A 26261-nucleotide genomic window follows, 5' to 3' on the forward strand; every position below is an offset into this window, starting at 1 on the left:
ACTACAGTGTCATTTATACTGTGCAGCTATAGTTAGCCAGGTATAGTACTACAGTGTCATTTATACTGTGCAGCTACAGTTAGCCAGATATAGCACTACAGCGTCATTTATACTGTGCAGCTATAGTTAGCCAGGTATAGTACTACAGCGTCATTTATACTGTGCAGCTATAGTTAGCCAGGTATAGTACTACTAGTGTCATTTATACTGTGCAGCTATAGTTAGCCAGGTATAGCACTACAGTGTCATTTATACCGTGCAGCTATAGTTAGCCAGGTATAGCACTACAGTGTCATTTATACTGTGCGGCTATAGTTAGCCAGGTATAGCACTGCAGTGTCATTTATACTGTGCAGCTATAGTTAGCCAGGTATAGTACTACAGCGTCATTTATACTGTGCAGCTATAGTTAGCCAGGTATAGTACTACAGCGTCATTTATACTGTGCGGCTATAGTTAGCCAGGTATAGTACTACAGTGTCATTTATATTGTGCAGCTATAGTTAGCCAGGTATAGCACTACAGTGTCATTTATACTGTGCGGCTATAGTTAGCCAGGTATAGTACTACAGTGTCATTTATACTGTGCAGCTATAGTTAGCCAGGTATAGTACTACAGCGTCATTTATACTGTGCGGCTATAGTTAGCCAGGTATAGTACTACAGTGTCATTTATACTGTGCGGCTATAGTTAGCCAGGTATAGCACTACAGTGTCATCTATACTGTGCGGCTATAGTTAGCCAGGTATAGCACTACAGTGTCATTTATACTGTGCAGCTATAGTTAGCCAGGTATAGTACTACAGTGTCATTTATACTGTGCGGCTATAGTTAGCCAGGTATAGTACTACAGTGTCATTTATACTGTGCGGCTATAGTTAGCCAGGTATAGTACTACAGTGTCATTTATACTGTGCAGCTATAGTTAGCCAGATATAGAACTACAGTGTCATTTATACTGTGCAGCTATAGTTAGCCAGGTATAGTACTACAGTGTCATTTATACTGTGCAGCTATAGTTAGCCAGGTATAGTACTACAGTGTCATTTATACTGTGCGGCTATAGTTAGCCAGGTATAGTACTACAGTGTAATTTATACTGTGCGGCTATAGTTAGCCAGGTATAGCACTACAGTGTCATTTATACTGTGCGGCTATATTTAGCCAGGTATAGCACTACAGTGTCATTTATACTGCGCAGCTATAATTAGCCAGGTATAGTACTACAGCGTCATTTATACTGTGCAGCTATAGTTAGCCAGGTATAGTACTGCAGTGTCATTTATACTGTGCAGCTATAGTTAGCCAGGTATAGTACTACAGTGTCATTTATATTGTGCAGCTATAGTTAGCCAGGTATAGTACTACAGTGTCATTTATATTGTGCAGCTATAGTTAGCCAGGTATAGCACTACAGCATCATTTATACCGTGCAGCTATAGTTAGCCAGGTATAGCACTACAGCGTCATTTATACTGTGCAGCTATAGTTAGCCAGGTATAGCACTACAGGGTCATTTATACTGTGCAGCTATAGTTAGCCAGGTATAGCACTACAGTGTCATTTATACTGTGCAGCTATAGTTAGCCAGGTATAGCACTACAGGGTCATTTATACTGTGCAGCTATAGTTAGCCAGGTATAGTACTACAGCGTCATTTATATTGTGCAGCTATAGTTAGCCAGGTATAGTACTACAGTGTCATTTATACTGTGCAGCTATTGTTAGCCAGGTATAGCACTACAGTGTCATTTATACTGTGCAGCTATAGTTAGCCAGGTATAGCACTACAGGGTCATTTATACTGTGCAGCTATAGTTAGCCAGGTATAGTACTACAGCATCATTTATACTGTGCAGCTATAGTTCGCCAGGTATAGCACTACAGTGTTATTTATACTGTGCAGCTATAGTTAGCCAGGTATAGTACTACAGCGTCATTTATATTGTGCAGCTATAGTTAGCCAGGTATAGCACTACAGTGTCATTTATACTGTGCAGCTATAGTTAGCCAGGTATAGTACTACAGTGTCATTTATACTGTGCAGCTATAGTTAGCCAGGTATAGTACTACAGCGTCATTTATATTGTGCAGCTATAGTTAGCCAGGTATAGTACTACAGTGTTATTTATACTGTGCAGCTATAGTTAGCCAGGTATAGCACTACAGTGTTATTTATACTGTGCAGCTATAGTTAGCCAGGTATAGTACTACAGCGTCATTTATACTGTGCAGCTATAGTTAGCCAGGTATAGCACTACAGCGTCATTTATACTGTGCAGCTATAGTTCGCCAGGTATAGCACTACAGTGTTATTTATACTGTGCAGCTATAGTTAGCCAGGTATAGTACTGCAGCGTCATTTATATTGTGCAGCTATAGTTAGCCAGGTATAGCACTACAGTGTCATTTATACTGTGCAGCTATAGTTAGCCAGGTATAGTACTACAGTGTCATTTATACTGTGCAGCTATAGTTAGCCAGGTATAGTACTACAGCGTCATTTATACTGTGCGGCTATAGTTAGCCAGGTATAGCGCTACATCGTCATTTATATTGTGCAACTATAGTTAGCCAGGTATAGCACTACAGCGTCATTTATACTGTGCGGCTATAGTTAGCCAGGTATAGCACTACAGTGTCATTTATACTGTGCAGCTATAGTTAGCCAGGTATAGCACTACAGTGTCATTTATATTGTGCAGCTATAGTTAGCCAGGTATAGTACTACAGTGTCATTTATACTGTGCAGCTATAGTTAGCCAGGTATAGCACTACAGTGTCATTTATACTGTGCAGCTATAGTTAGCCAGGTATAGTACTACAGCGTCATTTATATTGTGCAGCTATAGTTAGCCAGGTATAGTACTACAGTGTCATTTATACTGTGCAGCTATAGTTAGCCAGGTATAGCACTACAGCGTCATTTATACTGTGCAGCTATAGTTCGCCAGGTATAGCACTACAGTGTCATTTATACTGTGCAGCTATAGTTAGCCAGGTATAGTACTGCAGTGTAATTTATAGTTACTAGCCGACCCGCGGCATAGCATACGCCGCATAAGGGGGTAGAGGGCAGGAAGGGGGTATTGGGCACAGCGGCGGGGAGGGGGGGTCAGACCCCCCCTCAACTGGGTCCTTTATGTGTGCTCCCCCTCCAGCTTAAGCTCAGCAGGAACCCCCCCCCCCCCCCCCCCTCGGTCCCCCATGTGTGCCCCCCCCTCCAGCTTAAGCTCAGCAGGAACCCCCTCCCTCACCTGGGTCCCCCATGTGCGCTCCCCCTCCTGCTTAAGCACAGTAGCAGCCGCCACTATTAGTAAGAGGCAGCGGGCGGGGATGCCTCACCTCTTCCGTGTTCCAGCGTGTGTTCCACTGTTGTCACTTCCTGCAATACCACCCACTGTTTTGGTGTAATTTGCCTTCTTAAAACAGAAAGAAATCTGCAATAATTCAGCTATAAATGAACATTTGTGGTTACCCACAATGCACTGCTACTAAATATGCCAATTATTCTTTTTCACCCTTAGTAACCCAAGCAAGCATCCAGATCCACTGGTGTATAGCAAGCCTATAGCTTTAAATTTTACACAGCCATATCAAACCACATCAGTACATGGTAGGGATTGATATGGCTGTATGAGATAGGGCTTGGACCAGTACAACAGAGTAACCAAGCAGCTCAGGGCGACCCAAACCACTCGGAATGTATAGGGGGATAAAAGCGACCAAAAAGACCTTCTACTAAAAAAAAATCAAAGCTTGGTGTAATTTGGCTTCTTAAAACAGAAGCAAATCTGCAATAATTCAGCTATAAGTGAACATTTGTGGTTACCCACAATGCACCGCTACTAAATATGCAAATTATTCCTTTTCACCCTTGGTAAGTCAAGCAAGCCTATGGGCCTGATTCACAAAGCGGTGCAAACTGTTTAGCACGGGTGTGCTAAACAGTTAGCACGTGAAGTGCCGTTCGTGGACTTTTGCACGCGCAAAGTGCCGCGATTTGCGCGATAGCGGTCTTTTGCGCGCACAATTTGCGCAAATCACAGCAGTTTGCACGCGCATAACTCCGCAATCGTGCGACTCGCGGCAAATTGCACACACAAAAGACTGCGATCACACGAATCGCGGCACTTCACGTGCTAACTGTTTAGCACATTCATGCTAAACAGTTAGCACTGCTTTGTGAATCAGGCCCTATAGCTTTACATTTTACACAGTCATATCAAACCCACATGTGACAGCCTATTTTTTTTTTTTTTTTTTTTTTTTTTGCTTGTCTTGGCTCCTGTTGCAAGCAACAGGAGTCCCGGTTAGCAAGGCTATTAGCCCCGTGCACGGAAAAAGCGTGAGTGCCCTAAAGCACCCCCACAAAACGTGCACGAGTAGCCACGGGCCCCACAATACAGCAGGGCCCTTCCGGTTGTTCCCCGAAGGGAACCTTCCCCCTTTGCCATCGGCGCAGGGGGTGGCATCCTCCAACACCCGAGGGGTTGGAGGATCCTGGGGTCCTCCGAGGAGGACCCCGACTGTGCCCAGTGGTTACCCAAAGGGCCTGGCCATGTGGCATCCCACATGGTCCGGGTGGCTCCCCCGAGGGGGAGCCGGGTGGGAACCGAAGTCCCCTGGGAACCGAAGTCCCCGGTGCCAGCAAGCTGGCCCCGACCTTGCGGCCGGAGTGATAAAAATTCCGCACTCTCCCTAGCCAAAAGGCCGGGGAGCTGCGTTAGTCAGCTCTGCATATGGGCAGTACAGACCAAAGCACCCTACTTCCGCCTGAGATCTGCCACATCTCAGGTTTTTTCAGGTGCACCTGGAGCGCCACTTCCAGGGGCAGTACGCCTAAGCAAAGCCCTCAGCTATTCAGCCTCGACCATTGTATAGATCCATTCAATCAATTCCTGAGAATTATGAACCAGGACGGACACCTTTACTAGAGGACCAGAGGTTCCCATCCCCCCTGCTCAACTCGTTCAAGGTTCCTTCCCCCGGGTGACCAGGCCGGGGTTCCTAGTAACATGTCTCCCAAAAAATGATAAGAACAGATACTACACTTGATCTTAGCCAAAAGGCCGAGAAGCGATAACATTTCAGACATTTAGTCCTCATCAGTACATAGCAGGGATTGATAAGGCTGTATGAGATAGGGCTTGGACCAGTACAACAGAGTAACCAAGCAGCTCAGGGTGACCCAAACCACTCGGAATGTATAGGAGGATAAAAGGGACCACAAAGACCTCCTACTAAAAAAAGCAAAGCTTGGTGTAATTTGCCTTCTTAAAACAGAAGCAAATCTGCAATAATTCAGCTATAAGTGAACATTTGTGGTTACCCACAATGCACCGCTACTAAATATGCAAATTATTCCTTTTCACCCTTGGTAAGTCAAGCAAGCCTATGGGCCTGATTCACAAAGCGGTGCAAACTGTTAAGCACGGGTGTGCTAAACAGTTAGCACGTGAAGTGCCGTTCGCAGACTTGCGCACGCAAAGTGCCGCGATTTCCGCGATCGCACAAATCGCGGCAAATTGTGCACGCAAAAGACTGAAATAGCGCGAATCACGGCACTTTGCGCGCACAAAAGTCCACGAACGGCACTTCACGTGCTAACTGTTTAGCACCCCCGTGCTAAACAGTTTGCACCGCTTTGTGAATCAAGCCCTATAGCTTTAAATTGTACATAGTCATAGCAAACCCACATGTGACAGCCTGTTTCGGACTTTTGGTCCTCATCAGTACATAGCAGAGATTGATATGGCTGTATGAGATAGGGCTTGGACCAGTACAACAGAGTAACCAAGCAGCTCAGGGTGACCCAAACCACTCGGAATGTATAGGGGGATAAAAGGGACCAAAAAGACCTCCTACTAAAAAAAGAAAAGCTTGGTGTAATTTTCCTTCTTAAAACAGAAGCAAATCTGCAATAATTCAGCTATAAGTGAACATTTGTGGTTACCCACAATGCACTGCTACTGAATATGCAAATTATCTCTCTTTGCCCTTGGTTTGATATGACACTACTTCTTCTTCTTGCTTGGACCAGCCCCTTCTTCTTGCTTGGACCGGCCCTGGGGGCAGGACGCTACTTCTTCTTCTTGTTTGAAGGTTGAGGCACTTACTCTATTATATATATAGATACTGTGCAGCTATATTTAGCCAGGTATAGTACTAGTAGTGTAATGCAGTCAGTGTCACACATACGCTGTTCAGATAACATTTTATGGACATCTTACATACAACTATACAATATATTCCATGTAATGAGGATGGATGGGATTACTGTGCTCGCCCTCTGCTGGAAATCCATATACTGCACAATTGTACAACCATCAGGTGATCAGAGCTTAATCCACATTCCAACCCATCTTGCTGGAGCACAGAATTGTGCAGCAACGTGTGAGGGTAAAATTAATCACTATTACTTCTTTTTAGACATCTAAACAGTACACAAAATTGGCAGCTCAAGAATTGATTTATAGACCCTACAGCCTACAAGGTGCATTGTCCACGTGTCCCATGCACCTTTAACTCTGACAGCAAGGACTGATGGGAGGTAGAGAAGAGTCCATCCCTGGAGCACCACCACCCCAACCACTCAGGGGAAGGAATGGGGGGTCACAGTGAACAGTGGTCTCCTGCCGGGCTGAGATGTAGAGGAGCTCTCTGTAGCAGCGATGGGAGCTGGAGAAGTGTCCATCCCTGGAGTACCACCACCCCAACCACTCAGGGGAAGGAATGGGGGGGTCACAGTGAACAGTGGTCTCCTGCTGGGCTGAGATGTTGAGGAGCTCTCTGTGGCAGCGATGGGAGCTGGAGAAGTGTCCATCCCTGGAGTACCACCACCACAACCACTCAGGGGAAGGAATTGGGGTCACAGTGAACAGTGGTCTCCTGCCGGGCTGAGATGTTGAGGAGCTCTCTGTGACACTGAGTGGGGAAGAGGAACATAGGCAGATATTGCTTATTACGTCAGATCACAGAAGTTCCTGCAGGCAGAAGATGGAAAAATTTAGAGGGTTAACTGAATGAGATGAGGAGAAATTCTGGATGGATTTCTATAAATGTCCGTAGAGCAGTAGGAGTGGAGAAGGTCATATTTCTTCATCATGGTGTCACCACTTCTCTGCTGCCATTATTAGTCCTTTCCTAGGAGCAGCCGATAGACTCCTGGGATATAGAAACCACCAGAGCTTCGGCATGGGCGACATTCAAACATTACGTCCATGTGTCTTCTACATCCAACCCGATGTGAACAGAAGAAGCCTGAGGCAAAGAATGAAAAACAAAGAACTCATAGTGTACAGAGCAGCTATCCTTCCCGAAGAATCACAGTCCCACCAACACCAGAACCTGCCTGGGAAGTGCAATACTAGCCTCATGTGGCTCTGATGTGTGAGTCAGCCTGCCGTGCAAGTTTATCTGAACTCAAATATCCATCTTTTAAATGGGGCACTGAATCCTCTGATTCTGCCTCACATCTGCTGCGTGGATGTGGCAAGTATGATATATTCATATCGAATATCTAAAAGTCACTACAGTTGGATAAACCTGAGAACTGTTACCTTTGTGAATAGACTATTGTTTGGGCAGCACATAATGCAGTCCCAAGCCCTCCACTCAAAGCACTAGAGTGTAAGGTGAGCTGGTCATGGATAGATGGCTAGAAATGGGTGGAGGAGATGAGAGAACTTGCCCTGCTACAACTGTGCATTCACTGAAGCGGCACACAGTACAGAGCTGCCCCTCAAGCTGCATACGTATTACTCTTGCTCGTGGCTCGCACCGTAGAACTAGCGCTATGCGGCGCCCGGCTTCTACGCTTGGTGCTGAGTGCCAAAGTGACCTACTTTGCCTCAAGCTGTCCTCAACTTTTGAACTGTGGTGTGTGACAACTCTGCTAGAAGATTGTGGGTATTGAGTGAGTTCAAAGTCTACTCTACTCACAGCCGTGGGTAGGGGGAGGGGTGTGCTGGAGTGGGTGGGGCAGGGGTGGAGCAGTGTGGTGTTTGTCTCCTATTGGCCGAATTGACAGAAATAATATTGAGGAGGAGAGGCTGGGGAAAGTGACGACCGTAAGAGCCAATGGCGCTCCAGACGATGGCCTGGAATGTCTACAGTATGGCTGAAACCGTCAGATCTTACCTGCTGAATTTCATGCATAGCTCGTCTGATGGATTTGTGGAACTGGGGGAGGAGGCGACACGGCTCATCAGGTTTTCTGTACTGTGATTGGTTATCAGAAGGAACATTCTCCTCCCCCAGAGACAAAGTTCTGGTCAGAAATTTTAGCTCTTCACAGTCTGGTTCCCAGTCTCCAGCCTGCACAAGAAAGGGCAAACAACAACACAGGAATCAGTGGCAGCTCCAGCTTCAGATTTTTTTGGGGGCTGAAAGGGGGCACAAGGGCTGGCAGGTGGGGCTCACGGGGGAGGGGAAATTTGCGGCACCCAGCCCTGCATACATCTCATACATTTCAGTACAGCTGCCATCCTCTTCCATTCATCGTGCAGCATTTCTTCTCCAATTTCATGCACTGTTCCCCATACACAGCACCTCCCCCATGTCTGCACCCCATTCTTACCTTTTCACACGGTTTCCTCAGTGTCTCCCCTAGTGGCTGAATGCCAATGGTGCTGTGATATTCCACCAGAGCGGAGAGTGAGGCATGAGCGCGATCTTCTCCCAGAATCACATAACATCCATTAGAATGCACATCAACCATGAAATGACGGCATCGGTCAGCCCCCCTGACGGAAGAGAAGAAGAATGACTACACAGCGCTCATGAACCTACTACTGGACCATCTATTATCCTACTCGTCACATGACACAGCCAGATCCCTGTCTAACAGGAAATACATCACCAATCAGGCATCCCCAGGTCCCCTTCTAACAGGAAATACATCACCACTCAGGCATCCCCAGGTCCTCGTCTAACAGGAAATACATCCCACTCAGAAACCTTTAGATCCCCATCTAACAGGAAATACATCACCACTCAGGCACGCCCAGATCCTCATCTAACAGGGAATACATCACCACTCAGGCACCCCCAGATCCTCATCTAACATGGAATACATCACCACTCAGGCACTCCCAGAACCCCGTTTAACAGGAAATACATCACCACTCTGGCATCCCCAGGTCCCCGTCTAACAGGAAATACATCACCACTCAGAAACATTTAGATCTCCATCTAACAGGAAATACATCACCACTCTGGCATCCCCAGGTCCCGTCTAACAGAAAATACATCACCACTCAGAAACCTCCAGATCCCCATCTAACAGGAAATACATCACCACTCAGGCACTCCCAGATCCACCATCTAACAGGAAATACATCACCACTCAGGCATCCCCAGATTCCCGTCTAACAGGAAATACATCACCACTCAGGCACTTCCAGATCCTTGTCTAACAGTAAATACATCATCATTTAGGCACCCGATATCCTGGTCTATCTAACAGAAAATACATCACCACTCAGGCACCCCTAGATACCCCATCTAAAAAGGAAATACATCACCCCTCAGGCTCTTCCAGATCCCCATCTCTCTAACAGGAAATAAATCACCCCCAGATCCCTGTCTAACACGAAATACTTCAACACTCAGGCATGCCCAGATCCCCCATCTATCTAACAGGAAATACATCACCACTCAGGCACTCCCAGATCCCCGTCTAACAGGAAATACATCACCACTCAGGCACCCCTAGATACCCCATCTAAAAAGGAAATACATCACCCCTCAGGCTCTTCCAGATCCCCATCTCTCTAACAGGAAATAAATCACCCCCAGATCCCTGTCTAACACGAAACACATCAACACTCAGGCATTCCCAGATCCACCATCTAACAGGAAATACATCACCACTCAGGTATCCCCAGATCTCCATCTATCTAATAGGAAATAAATCACCACTCAGGCACCCCCAGATCTCCATCTATCTAATAGGAAATAAATCACCACTCAGGCACCCCCAGATCCCCCATCTATCTAACAGGAAATACATCACCACTCAGGCACTCCCAGATCCCTGTCTAACAGGAAATAAATCACCACTCAGGCACCCCCAGATCTCCATCTATCTAATAGGAAATAAATCACCACTCAGGCACCTCCAGATCTCCATCTATCTAATAGGAAATAAATCACCACTCAGGCACCCCCAGATCTCCATCTATCTAATAGGAAATAAATCACCACTCAGGCACCCCCAGATCTCCATCTATCTAATAGGAAATAAATCACCACTCAGGCACCCCCAGATCCCCCATCTATCTAACAGGAAATACATCACCACTCAGGCACTCCCAGATCCCTGTCTAACAGGAAATAAATCACCACTCAGGCACCCCCAGATCTCCATCTATCTAATAGGAAATAAATCACCACTCAGGCACCCCCAGATCTCCATCTATCTAATAGGAAATAAATCACCACTCAGGCACCCCCAGATCCCCCATCTATCTAACAGGAAATACATCACCACTCAGGCACTCCCAGATCCCTGTCTAACAGGAAATAAATCACCACTCAGGCACTCCCAGATCCCTGTCTAACAGGAAATAAATCACCACTCAGGCACCCCCAGATCTCCATCTATCTAATAGGAAATAAATCACCACTCAGGCACCCCCAGATCCCCCATCTATCTAACAGGAAATACATCACCACTCAGGCACTCCCAGATCCCTGTCTAACAGGAAATACATCACCACTCAGGCATGCCCAGATCCCCCATCTATAAACAGGAAATACATCACCACTCAGGCATCTGCAGATCCCCATCTATCTAACAGGAAATACATCACCACTCAGGCATCCCCTGATCCCCTGTCTAACAGGAAATACATCACCACTCACGCATGCCCAGATCTCCATCTATCTAACAGGAAATGCATCACCACTCAGGCACCCCCAGATCTCCATCTATCTAATAGGAAATAAATCACCACTCAGGCACCCCCAGATCTCCATCTATCTAATAGGAAATAAATCACCACTCAGGCACCCCCAGATCTCCATCTATCTAATAGGAAAAAAATCACCACTCAGGCACCCCCAGATCCCCCATCTATCTAACAGGAAATACATCACCACTCAGGCACTCCCAGATCCCTGTCTAACAGGAAATAAATCACCACTCAGGCACCCCCAGATCTCCATCTATCTAATAGGAAATAAATCACCACTCAGGCACCCCCAGATCTCCATCTATCTAATAGGAAATAAATCACCACTCAGGCACCCCCAGATCCCCCATCTATCTAACAGGAAATACATCACCACTCAGGCACTCCCAGATCCCTGTCTAACAGGAAATACATCACCACTCAGGCATGCCCAGATCCCCCATCTATAAACAGGAAATACATCACCACTCAGGCATCTGCAGATCCCCATCTATCTAACAGGAAATACATCACCACTCAGGCACCCCCAGATCCCCATCTATCTAACAGGAAATACATCACCACTCAGGCATCCCCTGATCCCCTGTCTAACAGGAAATACATCACCACTCAGGCATGCCCAGATCTCCATCTATCTAACAGGAAATGCATCACCACTCAGGCACCCCCAGATCTCCATCTATCTAATAGGAAATAAATCACCACTCAGGCACCCCCAGATCTCCATCTATCTAATAGGAAATAAATCACCACTCAGGCACCCCCAGATCCCCCATCTATCTAACAGGAAATACATCACCACTCAGGCACTCCCAGATCCCTGTCTAACAGGAAATACATCACCACTCAGGCATGCCCAGATCCCCCATCTATAAACAGGAAATACATCACCACTCAGGCATCTGCAGATCCCCATCTATCTAACAGGAAATACATCACCACTCAGGCACCCCCAGATCCCCATCTATCTAACAGGAAATACATCACCACTCAGGCATCCCCTGATCCCCTGTCTAACAGGAAATACATCACCACTCAGGCATGCCCAGATCCCCATCTATCTAACAGGAAATACATCACCACTCAGGCATCTGCAGATCCCCATCTAATAGGAAATACATCACCACTCAGGCATGCCCAGATCCCCCATCTATAAACAGGAAATACATCACCACTCAGGCATCTGCAGATCCCCATCTATCTAATAGGAAATAAATCACCACTCAGGCACCGCCAGATCCCTGTCTAACAGGAAATACATTACCACGCAGGCACTCCCAGATACACCATCTAAGAGGAAATACATCACCACTCAGGCACTCCCTCTAATAGAAAATGCATCACCACTTAGGAATCCCCAGATTCCCTGTCTAACAGGAAATAAATCACCACTCAGGCATCCCCTGATCCCCTGTCTAACAGGAAATACATCACCACTCAGGCATGCCCAGATCCCCTATCTATCTAACAGGAAATACATCACCACTTAGGAATCCCCAGATTCCCTGTCTAACAGGAAATAAATCACCACTCAGGCATCCCCTGATCCCCTGTCTAACAGGAAATACATCAACACTCAAGCATACCCAGATTCCCCATCTATCTAACAGGAAATACATTACCACTCACGCACTCCCATATCCACCATCTAAGAGGAAATACATCACCACTCAGGCACTCCCAGATCCACCGTCTAACAGGAAATACATCACCACTCAGGTATCCCCAGATCCACCATCTAAGAGGAAATACATCACCACTCAGGCACTCCCATATCCACCATCTAAGAGGAAATACATCACCACTCAGGCACTCCCAGATCCACCGTCTAACAGGAAATACATCACCACTCAGGTATCCCCAGATCCACCATCTAAGAGGAAATACATCACCACTCAGGCACTCCCAGATCCCCATCTAACAGGAAATACATCACCACTCAGGTATCCCCAGATCCACCATCTATCTAACAGGAAATACATCACCACTCAGGCACTCCCAGATCCACCGTCTAAAAGGAAATACATCACCATTCAGGTATCCCCAGATCCCCCATCTATCTAACAGGAAATACATCACCACTCAGGCACTCCCAGATCCACCATCTAAGAGGAAATACATCACCACTCAGGCACTCCCATATCCACCATCTAAGAGGAAATACATCCCCACTCAGGCACTCCCAGATCCACCGTCTAACAGGAAATACATCACCACTCAGGTATCCCCAGATCCACCATCTAAGAGGAAATACATCACCACTCAGGCACTCCCAGATCCCCATCTAACAGGAAATACATCACCACTCAGGCACTCCCAGATCCACCGTCTAAAAGGAAATACATCACCATTCAGGTATCCCCAGATCCCCGTCTAACAGGGAATACATCACCACTCAGGCATGCCCAGATCCCCATCTATCTAACAGGAAATACATCACCACTCAGGCACTCCCAGATCCACCATCTAAGAGGAAATACATCACCACTCAGGCACTCCCAGATCCCCATCTAACAGGAAATACATCACCACTCAGGGATCTCCAGATCCACCATCTATCTAACAGGAAATACATCACCACTCAGGCACTCCCAGATCCACTGTCTAACAGGAAATACATCACCACTCAGGTATCCCCAGATCCACCATCTAAGAGGAAATACATCACCACTCAGGCACTCCCAGATCCCCATCAAACAGGAAATACATCACCACTCAGGTATCCCCAGATCCACCATCTATCTAACAGGAAATACATCACCACTCAGTCACCCCCAGATCCATGTCTAACAGGAAATACATCACCACTCAGGCACTCCCAGATCCACCGTCTAACAGGAAATACATCACCACTCAGGTATCCCCAGATCCCCCATCTATCTAACAGGAAATACATCACCACTCAGGCACTCCCATATCCACCATCTAAGAGGAAATACATCACCACTCAGGCACTCCCAGATCCACCGTCTAACAGGAAATACATCACCACTCAGGTATCCCCAGATCCACCATCTAAGAGGAAATACATCACCACTCAGGCACTCCCAGATCCCCATCTAACAGGAAATACATCACCACTCAGGTATCCCCAGATCCCCCATCTATCTAACAGGAAATACATCACCACTCAGGTATCCCCAGATCCACCATCTATCTAACAGGAAAAACATCACCACTCAGGCATCCCCAGATCCCCATCTAAAAGGAAATATATCACCACTCAGGCACCCCCAGATCCCTGTCTAACAGGAAATACATTACCACGCAGGCACTCCCAGATCCACCATCTAAGAGGAAATACATCACCACTCAGGCACTCCCAGATCCCCATCAAACAGGAAATACATCACCACTCAGGTATCCCCAGATCCACCATCTAAGAGGAAATACATCACCACTCAGGCACTCCCAGATCCCCATCTAACAGGAAATACATCACCACTCAGGTATCCTGAGATCCCCCATCTATCTAACAGGAAATACATCACCACTCAGGTATCCCCAGATCCACCATCTATCTAACAGGAAAAACATCACCACTCAGGCATCCCCAGATCCCCATCTAAAAGGAAATATATCACCACTCAGGCACCCCCAGATCCCTGTCTAACAGGAAATACATTACCACGCAGGCACTCCCAGATCCACCATCTAAGAGGAAATACATCACCACTCAGGCACTCCCAGATTCCCCTCTAATAGAAAATGCATCACCACTTAGGAATCCCCAGATTCCCTGTCTAACAGGAAATAAATCACCACTCAGGCATCCCCTGATCCCCTGTCTAACAGGAAATACATCACCACTCAGGTATCCCCAGATTCCCCATCTATCTAACAGGAAATACATTACCACTCACGCACTCCCATATCCACCATCTAAGAGGAAATACATCACCACTCAGGCACTCCCAGATCCACCGTCTAACAGGAAATACATCACCACTCAGGCACCCCCAGATCCTCATCTAACATGGAATACATCACCACTCAGGCACTCCCAGATCCACCATCTAAGAGGAAATACATCACCACTCAGGCACTCCCAAATCCACCGTCTAAAAGGAAATACATCACCACTCAGTTATCCCCAGATCCCCCATCTATCTAACAGGAAATACATCACCACTCAGGCACTCCCAGATCCACCATCTAAGAGGAAATACATCACCACTCAGGCACTCCCAGATCCCCGTCTAACAGGAAATACATCACCACTCAGGCACTCCCAGATCCTCATCAAACAGGAAATACATCACCACTCAGGCACTCCCAGATCCACCATCTAAGAGGAAATACATCACCACTCAGGCACTCCCAGATCCACCGTCTAACAGGAAATAAATCACCACTCAGGCACTCCCAGATCCCCGTCTAACAGGAAATACATCACCACTCAGGCACTCCCAGATCCTCATCTAACAGGGAATACATCACCACTCAGGCACTCCCAGATCCACCATCTAAGAGGAAATACATCACCACTCAGGCACTCCCAGATCCATCGTCTAACAGGAAATACATCACCACTCAGACACTCCCAGATCCTCATCTAACATGGAATACATCACCACTCAGGCACTCCCATATCCACCATCTAACAGGTAATACATCACCACTCACGCACTCCCATATCCACCATCCAACAGGAAATACATCACCACTCAGGCACTCCCAGATCCACCATCTAAGAGGAAATACATCACCACTCAGGCACTCCCAGATCCCCGTCTAACAGGAAATACATCACCACTCAGGCACTCCCAGATCCTCATCTAACAGGAAATACTTCACCACTCAGGCACTCCCAGATCCTCAACTAACAGGAAATACATTACCACTCAGGCACTCCCAGATCCACCATCTAAGAGGAAATGCATTACCACTCAGGTATCCCCAGATCCACCATCTAAGAGGAAATACATCACCACTCAGGCACTCCCAGATCCCCGTCTAACAGGAAATACATCACCACTCAGGTATCCCCAGATCCCCGTCTAACAGGAAATAAATCACCACTCAGGCACTCCTAGATCCACCATCTAACAGGAAATACATCACCACTCAGGTATCCCGAGATTTCCGGTCTAACAGGAAATGCATCACCACTCAGGCACTCCCAGATCCTCATCTAACAGGGAATACATCACCACTCAGGCACTCCCAGATCCACCATCTAAGAGGAAATACATCACCACTCAGGTATCCCCAGATCCCCGTCTAACAGGAAATACATCACCACTCAGGCACTCCCAGATCCTCATCTAACAGGAAATACTTCACCACTCAGGCACTCCCAGATCATCATCTAACAGGAAATACATCACCACTCAGGCACTCCCAGATCCACCATCTAAGAGGAAATACATTACCACTCAGGTATCCCCAGATCCACCGTCTAACAGGAAATACATCACCACTCAGGCACTCCCAGATCCACCATCTAAGAGGAAATACATCACCACTCAGACACTCCCAGATCCCCGTCTAACAGGAAATACATCACCACTCAGGTATCCCCAGATCCCCGTCTAACAGGAAATAAATCACCACTCAGGCACTCCCAGATCCACCATCTAAGAGGAAATACATCACCACTCAGGCACTCCCAGATCCCCGTCTAACAGGAAATACATCACCACTCAGGCACTCCCATATCCACCATCTAAGAGGAAATACATCACCACTCAGGCACTCCCACATCCCCGTCTAACAGGAAATACATCACCACTCAGGTACTCCCAGATCCTCATCTAACAGGAAATAAATCACCACTCAGGCACCCCCAGATCCTCATCTAACATGGAATACATCACCACTCAGGCACTCCCATATCCACCGTCTAACAGGAAATACATCACCACTCAGGTATCCCCAGATTCCCGTCTAACAGGAAATGCATCACCACTCAGGCACTCCCAGATCCTCGTCTAACAGGAAATACATCACCACTCAGGCACTCCCAGATCCTCGTCTAACAGGAAATACATCACCACTCAGGCACTCCCAGATCCTCATCTAACAGGAAATACATCACCACTCAGGCACTCCCAGATCCACCATCTAAGAGGAAATACATCACCACTCAGGCACTCCCAGATCCACCGTCTAACAGGAAATAAATCACCACTCAGACACTCCCAGATCCTCATCTAACATGGAATACATCACCACTCAGGCACTCCCATATCCACCATCTAACAGGAAATACATCACCACTCAGGCACCCCCAGATCCTCATCTAACAGGGAATACATCACCACTCAGGCACTCCCAGATCCACCATCTAAGAGGAAATACATCACCACTCAGGCACTCCCAGATCCCCGTCTAACAGGAAATACATCACCACTCAGGTATCCCCAGATCCCCGTCTAACAGGAAATACATCACCACTCAGGCACTCCCAGATCCCCGTCTAACAGGAAATACATCACCACTCAGGCACTCCCAGATCCTCATCTAACAGGAAATACTTCACCACTCAGGCACTCCCAGATCCACCATCTAAGAGGAAATACATTACCACTCACGCACTCCCATATCCACCATCTAAGAGGAAATACATCACCACTCAGGCACGCCCAGATCCACCATCTAACAGGGAATACATCACCACTCAGGCACTCCCAGATCCACCATCTAACAGGAAATACATCACCACTCAGGTATCCCCAGATCCACCATCTATCTAACAGGAAATACATCACCACTCAGTCACCCCCAGATCCATGTCTAACAGGAAATACATCACCACTCAGGCACTCCCAGATCCACCGTCTAACAGGAAATACATCACCACTCAGGTATCCCCAGATCCCCCATCTATCTAACAGGAAATACATCACCACTCAGGCACTCCCATATCCACGATCTAAGAGGAAATACATCACCACTCAGGCACTCCCAGATCCACCGTCTAACAGGAAATACATCACCACTCAGGTATCCCCAGATCCACCATCTAAGAGGAAATACATCACCACTCAGGCACTCCCAGATCCCCATCTAACAGGAAATCAGTGCAGTTTCTAGATGAAATTGCTCCCAGGGCAAGTATAAAAAAATACGCCCCCCCCCCCCCCCCCCCCCCCGGCCCAAAAAAAACCCCAAACCCACTGCCAGCTACACTTGGTGCGCCTCTGTCCGCTTTTTATCAGCACATCAATGTTACAGATTGTTACGTGTTGCTGAAAAGCGGACAGAAGTGTACTAGTATGTACAGGTGCTAAAGAGTTTGGGCCGCTGACACTGTTCCCACCTCTTCAGTGATGTGTTGCGGGCAAGCGCAGCATTGTGTGAGGGTAGAAATCAACACACGTGGTGATTGGCTCCTGCTTGCAAGCGAGGGGTGTTGGACCAGGGATGCTAGAAGCTGCAGCCATACCTCCCAACTTTTTGAGATGAGAAAGAGGGACACTTTAAAGGGAACATAAACTGAGGATATGGATTTTTCCTTTTAAAATAATACCAGTTGCCAGACTCTCCTGCTGATCCTGTCTCTCTAGATTAATACTTTTAGCCACAGCCCCTCAACAAGCATGCAGATTAGGTGTTCTGACTGAAGTCAGACTGGGTTAACTGCATGCTTGTTTCAGATGTGTGATTCAGACACTACTGCAGCCAAAGAGATCAGCATGACTGCCAGGCAACTGGTATTGCTTAAAAGGAAACATCCATGTCCCTCTCAGTTTAGTTTCCCTTTAAGACATGGGAGGGGGGGCTTGCTGGGAGCAGTGGTACCTTTATAGAAAGGGGAGGGGGCTTGCTGGGAGCAGTGGTACCTTTATAGAAAGGGGAGGGGGGGCTTGCTGGGAGCAGTGGTACCTTTATAGAAAGGGGAGGGGGGGCTTGCTGGGAGCAGTGGTACCTTTATAGAAAGGGGAGGGGGGGCTTGCTGGGAGCAGTGGTACCTTTATAGAAAGGGGAGGGGGGGCTTGCTGGGAGCAGTGGTACCTTTATAGAAAGGGGAGGGGGGGCTTGCTGGGAGCAGTGGTACCTTTATAGAAAGGGGAGGGGGGGCTTGCTGGGAGCAGTGGTACCTTTATACAAAGGGGAGGGGGGGCTTGCTGGGAGCAGTGGTACCTTTATACAAAGGGGAGGGGGGCTTGCTGGGAGCAGTGGTACCTTTATAGAAAGGGGAGGGGGGGCTTGCTGGGAGCAGTGGTACCTGTATAGAAAGGGGAGGGGGGGCTTGCTGGGAGCAGTGGTACTGTGATGGAGGACAAGGAATAAATGGGCCCCCTAATGCTGTGGGGTGGGGAAAGGGTTGTCAGGATAGAAGAGCAGGGCAAGTACTCACAGCATGCAGGCCAGGGGGACACAGGCAGCAGAGACACAGACACAGCCTGCCCGTTCAGCTGAGCACTCTCCCCTTCCCCCGACACCATGCTTTGCTGTCTGGACTGGGACTCTCAGGGGGGAGGGGAGAAGCAGCCTGTGACCCTCTCTGCAGGAAGTTATCCCGGGCCAGGATCGAGCTGCAGGCAAGTGTCATGCCTGCAGCTGTGTTTGCTCTGTTCACTGCTCGCCACCATGTGAGTTTTAACTGGCCACCTAGCTTCCCTGCACTTTGAAAGAGGCGCTACCCGACCACACTATCATTCATTCCTGCTGGAACCTGCGCCTCCCCCCTTCCCACTGAGAGCAGCCATATTGGGGAAGAGCTGGATAACTACTGACCAGGAGAGAAGAAGCAGCAGGAAACCACACGCGGTCTGCAGCAAATCCTATCTTCCTCCTAGGGCACCCTGACAGCTGCAGTACAGCTGCTGTACGTCAGTGTCACCACACGCTGGTCATGTGGTGTTCACTTGACGTAGGACACGATCACAGCAGCCAAGGCAACAGGACGCCAGGGAGAAGTCTTACTTCTGCCTGCGCCCTCCTTCTCCTCACTGCCACACTGCGCCCCGTGCGATTGCACGCCCCGCACGTAGCTAAAAACGGCCATGCAGGAAATACATCACCACTCAGGTATCCCCAGATCCCCCATCTATCTAACAGGAAATACATCACCACTCAGGTATCCCCAGATCCACCATCTATCTAACAGGAAAAACATCACCACTCAGGCATCCCCAGATCCCCATCTAAAAGGAAATATATCACCACTCAGGCACCCCCAGATCCCTGTCTAACAGGAAATACATTACCACGCAGGCACTCCCAGATCCACCATCTAAGAGGAAATACATCACCACTCAGGCACTCCCAGATCCCCATCAAACAGGAAATACATCACCACTCAGGTATCCCCAGATCCACCATCTAAGAGGAAATACATCACCACTCAGGCACTCCCAGATCCCCATCTAACAGGAAATACATCACCACTCAGGTATCCCCAGATCCCCCATCTATCTAACAGGAAATACATCACCACTCAGGTATCCCCAGATCCACCATCTATCTAACAGGAAAAACATCACCACTCAGGCATCCCCAGATCCCCATCTAAAAGGAAATATATCACCACTCAGGCACCCCCAGATCCCTGTCTAACAGGAAATACATTACCACGCAGGCACTCCCAGATCCACCATCTAAGAGGAAATACATCACCACTCAGGCACTCCCAGATTCCCCTCTAATAGAAAATGCATCACCACTTAGGAATCCCCAGATTCCCTGTCTAACAGGAAATAAATCACCACTCAGGCATCCCCTGATCCCCTGTCTAACAGGAAATACATCACCACTCAGGTATCCCCAGATTCCCCATCTATCTAACAGGAAATACATTACCACTCACGCACTCCCATATCCACCATCTAAGAGGAAATACATCACCACTCAGGCACTCCCAGATCCACCGTCTAACAGGAAATACATCACCACTCAGGCACCCCCAGATCCTCATCTAACATGGAATACATCACCACTCAGGCACTCCCAGATCCACCATCTAAGAGGAAATACATCACCACTCAGGCACTCCCAAATCCACCGTCTAAAAGGAAATACATCACCACTCAGTTATCCCCAGATCCCCCATCTATCTAACAGGAAATACATCACCACTCAGGCACTCCCAGATCCACCATCTAAGAGGAAATACATCACCACTCAGGCACTCCCAGATCCCCGTCTAACAGGAAATACATCACCACTCAGGCACTCCCAGATCCTCATCAAACAGGAAATACATCACCACTCAGGCACTCCCAGATCCACCATCTAAGAGGAAATACATCACCACTCAGGCACTCCCAGATCCACCGTCTAACAGGAAATAAATCACCACTCAGGCACTCCCAGATCCCCGTCTAACAGGAAATACATCACCACTCAGGCACTCCCAGATCCTCATCTAACAGGGAATACATCACCACTCAGGCACTCCCAGATCCACCATCTAAGAGGAAATACATCACCACTCAGGCACTCCCAGATCCACCGTCTAACAGGAAATACATCACCACTCAGACACTCCCAGATCCTCATCTAACATGGAATACATCACCACTCAGGCACTCCCATATCCACCATCTAACAGGAAATACATCACCACTCACGCACTCCCATATCCACCATCCAACAGGAAATACATCACCACTCAGGCACTCCCAGATCCACCATCTAAGAGGAAATACATCACCACTCAGGCACTCCCAGATCCCCGTCTAACAGGAAATACATCACCACTCAGGCACTCCCAGATCCTCATCTAACAGGAAATACTTCACCACTCAGGCACTCCCAGATCCTCAACTAACAGGAAATACATTACCACTCAGGCACTCCCAGATCCACCATCTAAGAGGAAATGCATTACCACTCAGGTATCCCCAGATCCACCATCTAAGAGGAAATACATCACCACTCAGGCACTCCCAGATCCCCGTCTAACAGGAAATACATCACCACTCAGGTATCCCCAGATCCCCGTCTAACAGGAAATAAATCACCACTCAGGCACTCCTAGATCCACCATCTAACAGGAAATACATCACCACTCAGGTATCCCGAGATTTCCGGTCTAACAGGAAATGCATCACCACTCAGGCACTCACAGATCCTCATCTAACAGGGAATACATCACCACTCAGGCACTCCCAGATCCACCATCTAAGAGGAAATACATCACCACTCAGGTATCCCCAGATCCCCGTCTAACAGGAAATACATCACCACTCAGGCACTCCCAGATCCTCATCTAACAGGAAATACTTCACCACTCAGGCACTCCCAGATCATCATCTAACAGGAAATACATCACCACTCAGGCACTCCCAGATCCACCATCTAAGAGGAAATACATTACCACTCAGGTATCCCCAGATCCACCGTCTAACAGGAAATACATCACCACTCAGGCACTCCCAGATCCACCATCTAAGAGGAAATACATCACCACTCAGACACTCCCAGATCCCCGTCTAACAGGAAATACATCACCACTCAGGTATCCCCAGATCCCCGTCTAACAGGAAATAAATCACCACTCAGGCACTCCCAGATCCACCATCTAAGAGGAAATACATCACCACTCAGGCACTCCCAGATCCCCGTCTAACAGGAAATACATCACCACTCAGGCACTCCCATATCCACCATCTAAGAGGAAATACATCACCACTCAGGCACTCCCACATCCCCGTCTAACAGGAAATACATCACCACTCAGGCACTCCCATATCCACCATCTAACAGGAAATACATCACCACTCAGGCACTCCCAGATCCTCATCTAACAGGAAATACATCACCACTCAGGTACTCCCAGATCCTCATCTAACAGGAAATAAATCACCACTCAGGCACCCCCAGATCCTCATCTAACATGGAATACATCACCACTCAGGCACTCCCATATCCACCGTCTAACAGGAAATACATCACCACTCAGGTATCCCCAGATTCCCGTCTAACAGGAAATGCATCACCACTCAGGCACTCCCAGATCCTCGTCTAACAGGAAATACATCACCACTCAGGCACTCCCAGATCCTCGTCTAACAGGAAATACATCACCACTCAGGCACTCCCAGATCCTCATCTAACAGGAAATACATCACCACTCAGGCACTCCCAGATCCACCATCTAAGAGGAAATACATCACCACTCAGGCACTCCCAGATCCACCGTCTAACAGGAAATAAATCACCACTCAGACACTCCCAGATCCTCATCTAACATGGAATACATCACCACTCAGGCACTCCCATATCCACCATCTAACAGGAAATACATCACCACTCAGGCACCCCCAGATCCTCATCTAACAGGGAATACATCACCACTCAGGCACTCCCAGATCCACCATCTAAGAGGAAATACATCACCACTCAGGCACTCCCAGATCCCCGTCTAACAGGAAATACATCACCACTCAGGTATCCCCAGATCCCCGTCTAACAGGAAATACATCACCACTCAGGCACTCCCAGATCCCCGTCTAACAGGAAATACATCACCACTCAGGCACTCCCAGATCCTCATCTAACAGGAAATACTTCACCACTCAGGCACTCCCAGATCCACCATCTAAGAGGAAATACATTACCACTCACGCACTCCCATATCCACCATCTAAGAGGAAATACATCACCACTCAGGCACTCCCAGATCCACCATCTAACAGGGAATACATCACCACTCAGGCACTCCCAGATCCACCATCTAACAGGAAATACATCACCACTCAGGTATCCCCAGATCCCCGTCTAACAGGAAATAAATCACCACTCAGGCACTCCCAGATCCTCGTCTAACAGGAAATACATCACCACTCAGGCACTCCCAGATCCTCGTCTAACAGGAAATACATCACCACTCAGGCACTCCCAGATCCTCATCTAACAGGAAATACATCACCACTCAGGCACTCCCAGATCCACCATCTAAGAGGAAATACATCACCACTCAGGCACTCCCAGATCCACCGTCTAACAGGAAATAAATCACCACTCAGACACTCCCAGATCCTCATCTAACATGGAATACATCACCACTCAGGCACTCCCATATCCACCATCTAACAGGAAATACATCACCACTCAGGCAACCCCAGATTCCCATCTAACAGGAAATGCATCACCACTCAGGCATGCCCAGATCCCCCATCTATCTAACAGGAAATACATCACCACTCAGGCACCCCCAGATCCCCGTCTAACAGGAAATACATCACCACTCAGGCACTCCCAGATCCACCATCTAAGAGGAAATACATCACCACTCAGGCACTCCCAGATCCCCATCAAACAGGAAATACATCACCACTCAGGTATCCCCAGATCCACCATCTAAGAGGAAATACATCACCACTCAGGCACTCCCAGATCCCCATCTAACAGGAAATACATCACCACTCAGGTATCCCCAGATCCCCCATCTATCTAACAGGAAATAAATCACCACTCAGGCACTCCCAGATCCACCATCTAACAGGGAATACATCACCACACAGGCACTCCCAGATCCACCATCTAAGAGGAAATACATCACCACTCAGGCACTCCCAGATCCTTGTCTAACAGTAAATATATCACCATTTAGGCACCCGATATCCTGGTCTATCTAACAGGAAATACATTACCACTCAGGCATTCCCAAGATCCCTGTCTAACAGAAAATACATCACCACTCAGGCACCCCTAGATACCCCATGTAACAGGAAATACATCACCACTCAGGCATCCCAAGATCCCCCATGTATCTAACAGGAAATACATCACCATTCAGGCTCTTCCAGATCCCCATCTCTCTAACAGGAAATAAATCACCACTCGGGCACCCCCAGATCCCCGTCTAACAGGAAATACATCACCACTCAGGCATGCCCAGATCCCCCATCTATCTAACAGGAAATACATCACCACTCAGGCATCTGCAGATCCCTGTCTAACATGAAATACACGATTGGTTCGCATGATGGCCAGGGGCCCCAGACCTCTCTTACTGGCCGGGGCCCCAAGGCCAATGCGCGATACCTGGAGGGGAGTGCAGGTGGGCCTGGACCTCTCACACCCAGGCTCTGGACCTCTCACATCCAGAAAACCCACCAACACTGCCTCCTTACTGAATGCTAAATTCGACACACACAAGCAATAGAACACAGCAATACATGCATGCAGCTACATTTGAGTCGTCAGCTGAAAAAAAAGAGAGGTCCGGGGCCCCTGGCCATCGTGCGAACCAATCGTGTGTTTTTAAACGTGTTTTTTTCAGCTCTAGGACATGGCAGACAGGTGAGCGGTTAGGGAGGGACCCCTGTGGGAGGGATGCCTGCACGGGGCGGTCCTGCTAGCGACGCAATCTTGCGATTTGCGTCCAACTGAAGCCTCCCACCTGAATGCTAATGGCTGCTAGATGTGGTATGGCAGGTAAAGGGTGTATGACAGTGCATCCTGATTGGCTGACGAGCACCTGCTGACGACTTAAATGTAGCTGCATGCATGTATTGCTGTGTTCTATTGCTTGTGTGTGTCGAATTTAACAGGAAATACATCACCACTCAGGTATCCCCAGATCTCCGTCTATATAACAGGAAATACATCACTACTCAGGCACCCCAGATCCACGTCTAACAGGAAATACATCACCACTCAGGCACCCCCAGATATCCGTCTATCTAACAGGAAATGCATCACCACTCAGGACCCTAGATCTCCGTCTATATAACAGGAAATACATCACCACTCAGGCATCCCCTGATCCCCCATGTATCTAACAGGAAATACATCACCACTCAGGCACCCCCAGATCTCCGTCTAACAGGAAATACATCACCACTCAGGCATCTGCAGATCCCGTCTATCTAACAGGAAATTCATCACCACTCAGGACCCCAGATCTCCGTCTATATAACAGGAAATACATCACCACTCAGGCACCTACAGATCCCCGTCTAACAGCAAAAACATCACCACTCAGGCACCCCCAGATTCCTGTCTATCTAACAGGAAATGCATCACCACTCAGGCACCCCCAGATCTCTGTCTATATAACAGGAAATACATCACCACTCAGGCACCCCAAGATCCCCGTCTAACAGGAAATACATCACCACTCAGGCACCCCAAGATCCCAGTCTAACAGGAAATACATCACCACTCAGGCATCCCCAGATTCCCGCCTATCTAACAGGAAATACATCACCACTCAGGCATCTGCAGATCCCTGTCTAACAGGAAATACATCACCACTCAGGCACCCCAAGATCCCCGTCTAACAGGAAACACATCACCACTCAGGCACCCCAAGATCCCCGTCTAACAGGAAATACATCACCACTCAGGCATCCCCAGATTCCCGCCTATCTAACAGGAAATACATCACCACTCAGGCATCTGCAGATCCCTGTCTAACAGGAAATACATCACCACTCAGG

At 48.0% G+C, this 26261-nt stretch overlaps 1 protein-coding gene and 1 pseudogene across 1 annotated transcript in view; both read right to left on the minus strand.

The window, feature by feature from the left end:
* Nucleotides 1-4975: 4975 nt before the first annotated feature.
* On the minus strand, nucleotides 4976-5085 carry LOC137533075 (U2 spliceosomal RNA; annotated as a pseudogene).
* A 1114-nt stretch (nucleotides 5086-6199) lies between these two features.
* The window catches only part of LOC137544753 (myosin-IIIb-like), a 418671-nt gene continuing 398609 nt past the window's right edge, over nucleotides 6200-26261 (minus strand). The window contains exons 27-29 of the mRNA XM_068265847.1: nucleotides 8583-8748; nucleotides 8144-8320; nucleotides 6200-7264 (exon numbers count right to left, since the gene is read on the minus strand). Of these exons, the coding sequence (XP_068121948.1) occupies nucleotides 7217-7264; nucleotides 8144-8320; nucleotides 8583-8748 (391 nt within the window). The 3' untranslated portion in view covers nucleotides 6200-7216. The remainder of the gene's footprint in view (nucleotides 7265-8143; nucleotides 8321-8582; nucleotides 8749-26261) is intronic.

Source organism: Hyperolius riggenbachi, chromosome 1 (genome assembly GCF_040937935.1).
Source record: "Hyperolius riggenbachi isolate aHypRig1 chromosome 1, aHypRig1.pri, whole genome shotgun sequence".
NCBI lineage: Eukaryota > Metazoa > Chordata > Amphibia > Anura > Hyperoliidae > Hyperolius > Hyperolius riggenbachi.